At 29.9% G+C, this 13,803-nt stretch overlaps 1 protein-coding gene across 2 annotated transcripts in view; it reads left to right on the plus strand.

The window, feature by feature from the left end:
* Positions 1–605: 605 nt before the first annotated feature.
* Positions 606–13,803, plus strand: part of LOC103571944 (tRNA dimethylallyltransferase) — a 263,909-nt gene continuing 250,711 nt past the window's right edge. For both annotated transcript variants that reach the window (XM_053741000.1, XM_053740999.1), the window contains exon 1: positions 606–797. In XM_053741000.1, the coding sequence (XP_053596975.1) occupies positions 681–797 (117 nt within the window). In that variant the 5' untranslated portion in view covers positions 606–680. The remainder of the gene's footprint in view (positions 798–13,803) is intronic.

Consider the following 13,803-nt stretch of genomic DNA (forward strand, 5'->3'; position numbering starts at 1 on the left):
ATATAAGACTTTATCGTTACATATATTGTAGAATATCATGATAATACTAAATGCAATAAGTTTTAAGTTAGTGAGATATTAAAATTATTGTGCATAATATCAAATTATTATTATGATTATATGTAATTAAATAAAATCGGCTTTAAATACGACTGACTGCTTACAAATCATCCTCCATCAGTTATTCGAAGTACATACGTTAAGACTTAACATAAATTTTCTTCCAGCTTTACCAGGAATAAGCAATTGGTGTTTCTTAATACTGAAAGTAACTAGCTTTTAGGACAAGTATATGGCACCCCTTATTTACTCCCAAATAGTCATCATTTATTTCGTCGTTTTATGATAATTATTTGATAACATTTTTTACATTATGTTTTATTCACATTTTTTCGATAACTTTTAAAAGTTGATTTTTTAAAAATTTCATTTGTCATCACTTTATTAAAATTTTGGAACAGCAGAAAGTTGACTTGAAGCGGGAAACAAAAAGCTAACAAAAAGCGAGTCCGGCCACATGGAAAGTATTTAATTAATAACTTGAAGCATGCGTCGTTGAGCTTCAATTATAGTGGCGCATGCGCTACACTGTTTTTTTTTTCTCATGTCTTAGCAACTAAGTCAGTATGTATCGTGTGCAGTATTTTTAGAAAATAATAGCAAACATTCAAGTTTTTGACATGTCGCGAGTGCCTATTCTTATTATTTTAGGTTCAACAGGTACGGGAAAATCCCGTTTGAGTATAGAATTAGCCCAAAAATTTTCTGGGGAAATTATTTCTGCAGATAGTATGCAGGTAAGATGCTAAGCAATTGCTAAATTTAAAAAAATCCATGTACTTCAGTTCTTAGGTTAAAGCTTATAACTCTGTAATGCGTTATTGTAGATATTTATTTACTTTTTTTGATTTAGAAATATAAAAACATTAATGTATTTTATAAATTAAATATTAAAGACCTTGATTGTAGTTGATCTGAAAGTAAAATAAAATGTCTATTTTGCTTTAAAAGACTGCTTGTTTTTATTTTTTTATTCGAATACTCGAAAAAATATTATTCATTCAATTATTGACTAAACTATGTTAGTGAATTTAATCAAAAATATTTAACAATGGTGTAGATTGTTCGTATTATATACTTATTGTACGAACGTTTACTGAGTATTTGAATAGAAATTAAAATAAAATAGCGTCATAGTAATATTATGGGCTTGACGTCATAAAATAAACAAATTTGTTGTCAGCCTCCATGAAAAAAGATGATTAAAAAATATATATGTTAAAATTTAAAAAAAATATATATAAATTATGTTTAAACATATATTTTTAAGAGCTAACTTTTGACCGATTTTCGTATATATTTAAAACACATTTTAGAATACATAAAAAATACATGTTTGAAAATATAAAAAAATATATTAAATATATATTTTTATAATATTTAATATTTTTTATGCCATCATATCGATATATTTTTCATAATTTTGTATGTAATATTTATATATATTTTAATACGTGTATTTTTCATATATTTGGAGAAATATTTTTTATACATATTTTATAAATGTTTACATATTTTTTAAATTTGAACATTCTTAAATAAATTTTTATCATGGGGGAGAGTTTCTAACAGTGGTAAAATAAAATTTGTCCTTGAAATTATTACCGTTTTTGAAAAGTAAGTTTGTGCGTTTAATAATTACACGGAAAACAACGCAGCTCAAAATTAGCTAATAATTTTAGTCGTCTAATAAAAATTACTTTCCGAGAAGAAATTTACAATCCACACCAAAAATAACTATTATTAAAGGAAAATTCATTTTTTTTTATTGATTTTTACAATCAGTACTATAAATTTTACGATTTGTAAAAATTATAATGCAGATTAGTAAAAAGTGAATAAAGAATGGTAAATAATCCATAACTATTTTACAACGATTATTCTAAAAATAAGAATATTCAAAAATCTCTTTGATAATATTACAATTCTGAATGTTGAAAACATTTGTAAGAGTAGAAGCTAAATATTACAAGTCATTAAAAATCAATTACTATAAAACTTATAATTTTTTTTAACTATATAATTTGTCTTTTTTTTCCTTTTCTACCCCATTGAAATCATTTTTCAAGAAATTTTCAAATTTTTTTACCCAACCCAAAAAAAGTTATGAGTTTTTCTAAAATAAGGCTTTTATTTTTTCAAATAGCTATAACTTCTTCAAAAATGAACTAATTGGGCGGTTTTTTTTTTTCAAAATTTTATCTTTGAATGTACTTTTTAGAAAAAAACACAAAAAAATTTGAGGATGATAAACTCTATGAAATTTTCGGCATTTTTTGAGAAAAACCGGTACTTTCTTAAAGTTCACCATTTTTTATTTTCTCAAAAAAACTTCAATTAATTCTGCAATTTTTTCATTTTTAAAAAAAAAATTAATATTTGAAACAATGAATAAGAAATTTACTGAGAATTTATCTGGATATATTAGGATGAATGAAGATGAACGAAGATGGGTGCAGATGGATGAGAATAATATCATGGATTTTCTTATTCATTTCCATGATTATTTCTTGTTTTTTGACATCAGAAATCACACATCGCAAATTTCGAATTCGATTCCGGTGTCCATTTTACGGCATTAAATAAATTATTATTATTATTATTGAATTTTATATTTCAAGCATCACAGAACATAATTCGACTATAGTCCGACTTAACTAGAAGTTTTGAAATATTCAAGACATAATGGAAGATTGCCAAATCCTGACCAGAGCAGCAATTTCCCATGATAGATGAACCCTTTTGCTCTCCTCCGTTCATCTTACGGTCTTAAATGAATTAGATATATTATTTATGAAATTGAATCTATATTTGTCATAGAATATGATGACTACACTTCGATTATAAAATATTGAAGACCATATAGTATGATAAAACACCATGAAAGATTGCCAAATACTAATGAGGTAGGCAAAAAAAAAAATTGAAGATACCTATAAATAATTTTATTATGATTTTTGCCGAAACCTACACCCGAGAACAAAGAAAATGAAAAAAAAAATTGCCATTTGATTTATTTTTAACCAAGTCACAGGCTTTTAAAATAGAGCGATGTTCGTTAGATTTATTTTTCGAAAGCCTGTGACTTGGTCAAAAATAAACCAAATGGCAATTTTTTTTTTCACTTTTTTGAAAACAAACCTGAACTTTTTCGAGGATTATTACTTTCAATTAATATTTTCGTCTCAATTTTTCAAACTCTGAAGTCGTCTATAAATCCTCCATAATTTCCAGAGTAATGTACGTACAAAACGTTTCGTAAAATAAGTCCAACTAGGCAAAAATTTTTTTTTCAATTGATAAAAAAAAATAAAAGGGAAAGTCCACCCACTCTAGGATTGGCGGGAAAAATGGCAGAATTAATCGAAGTTTTTTTGAGAAATTAAAAAAAAAATAAAAAATGGCGAACTTCAAGAAAATGGCAGTTTTTCTCAAAAAAGCCAAAAATTTCGTAGAGTTTATCATCTTAAAATTTTCTTGTATTTTTTTCTGAAAAGTACATTCAAAGACAAAAATTTAAAAAAAAAAAAAAAGAGTACGTGTATCAATGTGTACACGCGGAAGAAGTGATACTTCTTCGGCTCATATTTATTAAATACTATAATAAAGTTTTATTTTAAATTAATTTTATGGTAATCTTTAGGTAACATATTTATTATTAATATTATTATTGTTGTTTTGAACAGTATATAAAAATGTTATTAGAACGGAAAAGGTATCAGTACACTGTAACAAATTTGCAGACTGAACGCGGAGTGAATCCAAAGTGAACGTGGAATTAATGACTTTTTATTTATTCACTCCTCTTTGGGATGAATTATACTCCGAAGGAGGCTTTCAGAAAATATTAATTATAAAAAAAAATTACTAATACATAGTGAGCTCAGGTCTTTGAGATTTTGAAATTTATATTGAGTACGGAAATAATTACGAGTTCCCTTTCCATATATTCACGCGAAATGATTTTTAAAAATTATAAGCAGCTGATAATAAAACTTGCACAAATATAATTCCACTGAGTGGCAAACTGTCGTATGATTTACATGACCATACCATGAGATAAAATTTCATATTGCACCGAAATATCAGATATTCCCATAAAAACTATGTCATTATAGCTATTCAAAAATTTAATATTTTCACTATGTATTATGTGTACGAAATTATAATTTAGTGAGTTACTAAAATATTTCATGAATTAAAAACGTAATATTTGAAGTTTAATTATTACTATCTGAATAAATTATTTATTTAAATAATTATGTTTCTAATTAACAGCTGTTTCTATTAAATATAAATTTATTTAAATATTAAAACTGCGAGCCAGAGTGAATGCGGATTGAAATAAAATCCGCGACACTCCGAAATCACTCCATTCATAACAAAGTCCTTATTCACTCCAAATGCGAAGTGTTTTTTTTAAACTCCGGAACTTCGAGTGGCGGAGTAAATTCGGATTTGAATAAAATCTGCTTCAAATCTGGATTTGCTCCCGATTTTTATAGGTTATAAACAAAATTTTCATTTTCAATAAATAATAAATTCAAAATATTTTATTGTCTACGTTTCAAAAATATTATTATTATTGCTCTATTACAGTTATACTTTTGGGTGTTTCGATATGTATATTTGTTATCGAAGGATAACGATAACGAATAAGAAAAATATGTTTTGCCCTGAATATTATATAAAAATTTCGAGAACACTCCATCGATCGTTGTATTTGATTTCGTTTTTGGTATCATCCTGTTATTTCCTAAAGATAGACTCCGAGGATCTTTTAAAAATTAAATCAATTTTAATGAGTTGTGACTTTTTTCATTCGAAATTTGCTCCTCTTTAAGAGGAAATGCTACTGGACTTCTCTCTCACTTTCAAATAATAAATAGGACTATCTTTGTTGAACTTGTATAATTAATGAGAATTTTAAAACAATTTTTTGGACACGAATTAGAATTTTTGAAATTAAAAAATTTTGAGCCTTCTATTAAGGTTTCGAAAAACGCTAAGAACTCTCTATTTTGGGTTTCCAGTGTTTGTCCATGAATTAAATTGAATCGACAATAAGTTGACATTACCGGTTAAGGATCTTTTTAAAAAAATTTCCAAAATGGTAATAGATTTTGAGTTATTAACGAAAAACTGGGTGCCATTATTTTTTGTCTTAATTTGCTAATTACAATTGAAATTTTTTATGGGCTAATACATCCTCGAGAATATGTTTTTTAGACGTCCAAATCAAATGAGCTATTGCTCATATTTTTGAGAGCTTCATCAAGAATTTTCGCGTTTTTCAACTTGTTGACTAGCCTGATAATTTTAAAATACAAACTTATGAATCGCTATACCTCATTTTGAGTATGATCAAAATTAATTTTGTAAACACGCTAATTTTACCAAGGTGTCCATATGATTTAAACACACATAAATAAACTAAATGTCTGGTATATTTATATATGTATAGATATATATTATTTGAGACTACTCATAAACTATATACTATACGAAGTCCTGGAGTATATATACTCAACTATACATTTACTGATTTTGGTATACTACTAGACCCACACAGGCATTCATACATGCTTACACATACACATAAATATATACCTTCACTCATACGAGTTACAAGATAAGATCCACTCTAAAGATAAGGAGTTACAGAATTTTTTCCCTACCGCGCCTAAAGAAGTTTCAGTTAAAAAAAAACGTCCTAATTATTCAATTTTTGAAGAAGTTATAGCTAGTCAAAAAATAAAAGCCTTATTTTTGAAAAACTCATAACTCGGTTTGAGTTGGGTAAAAAAAATTTGAAAATTTCTTGAAAAATGATTTTAATGGGGTAGAAAAGGAAAAAAAAAATTTTTTTAGCCAAATCGAAAGGGGTTGTGGCCAAAAGTGGTTGATTTGGCGTGGAATGCAGACAATTTTTACAATCTGGATGAGTAAAAATTCAATAGCAGTCACAGTGAAAGATTTATTTCGGGATTAAAAAAAAATCGTTTTATAGCTTGAAATCTCTAGTTTCTATAGATTTTTTACTAAATCAAATAGTAAATTTTATTGGATGCTTTTGTTTCGTATTCTGAAACTTAAGTAATTTTACTTATAATTTAGTAATTTATAGGATTAAGCGATTATAATTTTTACTTCTTTGAAGGAAAATTTCTTTATTATTGGACCGTTTCAAGTTTGCCTCGGCGAAATCGTAATTTTTGTTTGTAAAATAACTAATATTATCAGATTTTTTTCTCCGTGTAATCATGATACTTATTTGTTCTATTGGTAGTATAGAGAAGTTGCACGTTTTGTAATTATAATTTTTTTTGAAAATTTAATTAAAGTTGTCAAAAAAAAAAAAGTGAGGGAAAAGTTTTATAATAATTGATTTCTTGATTAATTTTTTATTTGAAAACTGTTTTTAAAAAATGTAAATTCAAATGCTAGTGGCGTCAATTATCGGTTCTGATGCGACATCGAACGGAGAGATGAAAAAATATCCATGTTTATCTTATCGAATTCACAACAAAAAGAAAATACAAGAGAATATCGTGACTTTCATTGGTTCTCAGCTCCAATAGATGTAATGACGTCATCCAGGGAAAAAATGATCAGACCTGATCAGATATGAACAGATATGAGTCTTCAGGCCTGATCAGACATGAAAAATGACCGGGCATGATCAGACTTGAAAAATGACCGGACATGATCAGATCTGATCAGGCCTGTTCATGTCTTATCATGCCTATCCGAGTTTAAAAATTATAGCTGAAAAATGGCCCTATATAATTTGATACAAATCGCTTTTTATGCTCGAGATTTTTAGCAGCAGCCACCAGAATTTGCGGGTTACACCCTGGTTTAGGGTGGCCTCTAACAAATTTTTATTTTACTAGGACAGAGCAAAGAGCTAGGATTTTTGCAAAGCAAAGACCCGCACTTATTCAAACACGGCAACATATGTAAAACCCACTAACTTACCTCACGGCTTATAAAATTATAAATCTTTTTCTTATTGATGGTCGAATGACTATTTATAACTTAATTAATAATAGTCTTGTCAACTATTTAAGAATCTTACCAGTAAAATAGGATATGAATAGGATAAACAGACAATACATAAAGTGAATGATTAACAGTTACAATAATTGCTTATTGCCAATTATAATAATAAAAATTACTTACAAGAAGATGCAAGGGCTTGGGTATAATGTAGATGGGCGCACGGCACAAAGTAGTTTTATGTTGCAAGTTTATCGCCGGTAACGTACAGTAATATTTAATTAAACTAACTTTATTTATAATAATTAGTAAACTAGAACACTAAAATATGATCGCAAGAGAATTGCTAGTAATACAAGCTGTAACGCAAGTTAATTGCCCGATTTACAAAGGATGCAAGTAGATTGCCCGTATTAACAGAATCGCAAGTAAATTGCTGTGTGTCTTATTACTAATTGATTGACATAATTTAGGGCGTAGGACTAGCCTCGGGACTCTGTTCCTACTTCACCCTTACGGACATGCATCGACGTAAAAGTTAGTCGTGTCACCACGGCACTATGACTTGTGTAGTTTCAGACGGCAACTAGACAGGGGAAAATGGGAACCACAAGGTTGAGGACGACGAAGATAATTCACATTGTCTCAAATTATATATAATTGTGTATAGCTATATATAACTATTAATGTGAAATTAAATATATTATTTTTATAAAATTAAAAAAATTAAAATTCAGGCGTGTGCAGGATTTAAACCGTGGACCTCGAGTTTGAAAGTTTAACCCGCTACCCGTTGACGTGAGAGATTAACTTGAAAAGTAAGTTTTGTATGAACTTCAAGTAATAAAAACCTTATACGTGATAGATTCTTAGTCAAAAAAATTTTATATCTTATCCCTTAACGGCTACATGTGGTGACTAGTCACCCCAGGCTTAAAAAAAGTGTAATTAGAAGTCTTATACCTTTTAAATAAATGGGTCAAAAAACTTTCAATAAAAGGGAGTTACCCCGTGTGGCCGTTATGTGGCCTGGGTGAGGTATGGTCGTCAAGGGTTATACATGATAGACTTTTAGTCAACAAAATTTGATATCTGATTTATCAATTCTTGATATATAGCTATATAAAATTATATATGAGTTATATATAATTATAACTACGTTAGTTGTATATAATTATAGTTAAGTTTTTTAAATTTAATCCCATTTATCAGGCTGGATCAGGCATGGTTAAGCATGATCATGCATGATCAAGCCTAAAAGTATTTAACGCTGTAGACATGATCATGTCTGTTCATGTTTAGTCAGACATGAACAGGCATGGTCATTATAACCGATGGGCCTGGTTGGACTAGCTCTTGTCCCGGCCACGGTTTCTTATAGTTAACTAAATAAATTTATTTTGTGAGCTGGGCTATTAACATCGGACGACCAAACTCAAGTATATACAATAAATTAAATAAAACTCGACACTGGGAATTGATAACTAAAGGTGGCTAGACTTATCGTTAGGCCGGCTCAAGTAAATTATCATGAGCTTTGGTTATAGAGTAGGAACCTTGTTAAGTGTCATCAGTCCACCACTCTACTGGTCCACTCTGGGTGGTAGCCACGGCCTAAGTCTTCAAGTAACTGCTTGCTGGCCCTTTTAACGGAAAATTCTGAGGGCGTGAAACTACCCAACTATTGTCTCGATAGAATTCGATTTAGGGGGCCTCTGACATGGCCTCGGGTGACTGATGAGTGTTAATTAACGTTACATCATGCATGAGTAGGCCTCAAGTATTTAACGCTTCGGACATGATCATGCATAAATAGACATGCCCATGCATGATAAGATCTGAACGTACTTAACGATTCAGATATGACCATGTCCGTTCATGCTTAGTCAGATATGAACAGGCATAATCAGGCCCGAATGTATTTAAGGCTTCAGACATGATCATGCATGAACAGACATGATCATGTCTAATTTCAGGCCTGATCATACATGAACAGGCGTGGTCATGGCTGTACATTTTTACCCGGGATAGCCAATTATAAGTCGTTTATTTTTTTCGCCAAAATCTACTCATGCTTTATAATTAATTTATAAAAAAATAAAAATTTTTTTTTCAAAAAAATGATCAAAATGTATTTTTAAAAAGTTGTTCTTTCATCAATAAATAAATTTGAGATGATAAAAAATTAATGCAACTTCTCTATTCAGATATTTTTTTATGTCATAATTTTACTGGTAGGCCACCGGAGTTATAAAATTTCTCATAAGACAACTAAAGTAGCTGAAAAAAGATTGAAAAATTTGATTTTTAAAAAATTCCGATACAATAAAATGAGCTTCTAATTATATTTGATTGATTAAATTATCAAAAATAAAAATTTGTTACTTAAAAGTCTGCACGGAGAGAAATTAATGGTATAGTCTCCAATGTAACATAGTAGTTATTACCATGTAGCATGGTAACGCAAGTTTTTTACCCGTATTATTTATTTGACATAGTAATTTGTCCGATGTTGAATGGTAACGCTAGCCACGCTACATTGGAATCATTCCTATGCTACATTGGAATTAATACAAATTTGATGAAGCTGCTTCTAATTCAAAATAGTAAGGTTAAATATATTGAAATAAGGTTTTATAATTAAAAAATTAGCTTATTTAATTAATAATGAATAAATTTTTAACTGATTTAAAAAATTTTTAAATAAAATAATAAATAGTAACATTATTATATTTTAACATGGATTATTTTTATTTGACAAATATTTTAACAATTTAATTACTTATTGAACATACATTTAATTCATATTTTATTGTAAGTAAAATTATTAATGTAGAGAAAGTTAACAATTATTTAAATTAGAAATTAAATTATTAGTAATTCCAACGCTTTGGAATATACATTTTTCCGTCTGCAGCAGTGACTACGTGTGGTAGAGTAACATTTTAAATCGGAATACAATAGACAATGATACTTGTCAAATAATACTTGAGTTTCATATGATTGATAATGATCATTAAAATAATATTCATTGATATAGGTAGTAATTAATATTACTGTATGCACAGGTTCCAACAAAACTAAATGAGTGTAATAAAATCGAGGTCCTTCTTCTGACGGAATCATTAAGATTGTACCTTTGGTGATTATATGGCCTAAATGATTTATAAATGTCGTAGAAGATATTTTGTTTAAATTTTCCGAAAGTAATTTAGAAAATAAATTGAAATTTTCAATATTTTCTAATTTTCGTATCGGAGATGTTGATCCTGTAGTAAAGAGAGAATTTTCGGTACTCAAAGTACGTAAAGAATGATTGAATTTCAATTGATTTTTTACAGCAACAGAATGACAAACATTCATCCGGCTTATTGAGGCGTGAGCTGCTTTTTTTCCTTCTTTATGTTTGCGTTCTTTACCTGAGCATTCCAAGTGCGCAATTGGTCCAAAGACCTTGAATACATGAGAATAGTGTAATAAAATATGGCGTTTAAACTTTAGGCAGTCAGGAAATAGATTTTGAAGCAAAGATAGATATTAATGAATGAGGACCTTAAAATATGGTATACTATCCTTATGAATATTTTTTGCCGTCACGGAATCAATAATTTTCTTAATCATTATTACAATTTGCGAATGCTCGTCGTCTACAGGGACACGATCACCTATTATCAGGTGTGTGTTACGAACAAAATACAGCATTTCAGATGACGATATCACAATACATTCGTTTTTAAGTTGGCTTTTAACAAAGTCCGTTGGTTTGTTACGTTTCTCATTGGCACAGTAATCAAAACTTCGAACTCTATCATTTAAAATTTTTAGGTTAAAATATTTTTTTTTTATAAATATAAACTCTTAATACTTTCCCCAAATCGTATTGACATACTCCTTCAAGTATATCATGCATGGAGCCAGTACAGAGAGTTTCCATTACATTAAAATTTGGTAATATGCTGATGCAACTTGGACTTTTAATACCAAAAGATTCAAAATCTTTAGGTTCCAAGTGTTGCTTGTAACTTTCATCTGTCCGTAATAGACAAGCATTTTCATCAATGGTATTTTTCATGTCATTTTTATTTGTTAAACAGAAGCGACAACAATAATTGCCAGAAAAGCATGTTATAAAACTATGAATTCCATTGATACCAAGATTATCACCAATAACTGATAAAATTGAAAAATAAACTGTTATTTCTGAACATGTCCCTTCAAATATTTTAATTCCTTTAGATTCAAGATGTTTTAGTTCATTGATAACTGGTGATAAAATTATGGAAAATCCAAATTCTTTTTCATCCAGTGGATTACAAAGCAGTGTAACAAATATATTTTCAAGTTTTGATTGTAGGTGAGGTGGTAAACATGGTATATGACTATAAACTGCACCTATTTTAGATAAGCCTCTGTGATTCCCCAAAATATTATTTGGCTCATTGTCATCATAATATATAATAATTGGTAAAACTAGCTTACTCCCAAACGACTTTTTTTTCCATAAATCTCCTTGGAGTACCTTCTGGAGAAGAGGAGACTCATCCGAAAGAGAATTTATATACGTTAAGATGTCCTTCCACATATTGGGAAGCTCTGAAAAACATTTTTAAGTCGTTATCAGAGAAGTAAACTCCACAGTCACTGGAATTTTGACCGCTTGTGACACTTCATCGATTACCCGATAGTCTTCTCGCTCTCCGATTTTTAAAGATGCTAAAGGTATCAATGTTCTAGCCTGCTGCAATGCTGAAAATCTCGTATGTTCCGTGGCTAAGACTTTGAATGGGTTTTTTAACAATTCATGAATATTATTAAATTGATTTAAATTGTGATGACTCTCACCAAACTCCTTTAAACGTAGTATTAAACCAGTGATAAACATACTTATAGCAGAGTTTTAAAATAATTTCAAAGTAGCGTCAATTATATCCTGAACACGGTTTTGAAAAATATCCTCATGGTTGTAGAGAGTCAATATAAATGTTAATGTTTGTTCAGTCATTTTTTAACTTCCCGCTAAGAAAATCGACGATTTTCAGAAATTTCGGGAAGTTATTGTTTTCACCCCGATTTTCGAAAATCGAGTTTTCATCAGATGTCGACGTTTTGAGATCCTAGGAAGCTATTCTGACTATTTTCAGAATGATGTCCGAGTGTGTGTATGTATGTGTGTGTGTGTGTGTGTGTGTGTGTGTGTGTGTGTGTGTGTGTGTGTGTGTGTGTGTGTGTGTGTGTGTGTGTGTGTGTGTGTGTGTGTGTGTGTGTGTGTGTGTGTGTGTGTGTGTGTGTGTGTGTGTGTGTGTGTGTGTGTGTGTGTGCGTATGTATGTAAACTCTTTGTAACTTTTTAACTAATAAATCGATTTGGATGGTTGAGGTGGCAATCGAAAAAGCTTGTTGGCCGTCAACTTTCCTGAAAATTTCAGATCATTTGATCGAATAGACTCGAAAATATTTGCGAATTACGAAAAAAAAAATCGGTCTGTCGGTTGACCCTGGGGGCCAGCCCCAAAACTTCCCGCTGTTTTCGACCTCAAAGAGCTCGAAAACATTAGTGCAGATATATTTTCGAGCTCTTCGAGCTCGAACATGCTATCACATGCAATTGTTTTCTTACGATCTTTTCAAGCTCTAACAAGTTACCTGTTATGCTGAAGTTTGAAAATTTAAGAATCGAAAATCATCAATGAAGCAGTTTTTAAAATTTAGTTCCTGATTTTGTTCAGTAAAATAAGTGTATTGAGGCAGAAATCAATGTCGGGGATCAAAATCAAGATTTAAATAAATTTTGACTCATGTAAGAAACAATAAAATATGAAATATCCGATAAAAATATTAAAAACTACGTTTTATCGATTTTTTTGTTGATAATATGATTTAAACTAAAAACCAAGTTCGATGACATTATATGATCGAAAGAAACCATAAAAAAAATGAGTTGGTATGATATCAGGCACATTTTAGTGCGTTATATTCTGATTTATCCTGAAAAAATAACATAAAATGTTATTTTTTTAACTTTTCAACGCCGATATCTTTTGAACTAATCAATCGATTTTGATAGTTGACCTGGCAATCGGCGCGTTTTATTGAATTCTAGAGCTGATTAAAATTTGAAATCGATCGCGTTAGTCGTTTCGAAAATATTTAGAAAAAACCGTTTTTCACCATTTCTTTCTTCCGCGATAACTCTCGAACGAATTATCCGATTTTGATGTTTGAGGTGGCAATCGACGCGTTTTATTGAGTACTAGAGCTGAATAGATTTTGAAGTCGATCGTATGAGTCGTTTTTGAGAAATCGATAAAAAACTAAAAAAAAATTTTTTTTTTTTCGTAATTCGCAAATATTTTCGAGTCTATTCGATCAAATGATCTGAAATTTTCAGGAAAGTTGAAGGCCAACAAGCTCTTTCGATTGCCACCTCAACCATCCAAATCGATTCATTAGTTCAAAAGTTACAAAGAGTTTACATACACACACACACACACACACACACACACACACACACACACACACACACACACACACACACACACACACACACACACACACACACACACACACACACATACATACATACACACACTCGGACATCATTCTGAAAATAGTCAGAATAGCTTCCTAGGACATCAAAACGTCGACATCTGATGAAAACTCGATTTTCGAAAATCGGGGTGAAAACAATAACTTCCCGAAATTTCTGAAAATCGTCGATTTTCTTAGCGGGAAGTTAAAATTT

The sequence above is a fragment of the Microplitis demolitor genome, chromosome 7 (assembly GCF_026212275.2).
Source record: "Microplitis demolitor isolate Queensland-Clemson2020A chromosome 7, iyMicDemo2.1a, whole genome shotgun sequence".
NCBI classification, from domain to species: domain Eukaryota; kingdom Metazoa; phylum Arthropoda; class Insecta; order Hymenoptera; family Braconidae; genus Microplitis; species Microplitis demolitor.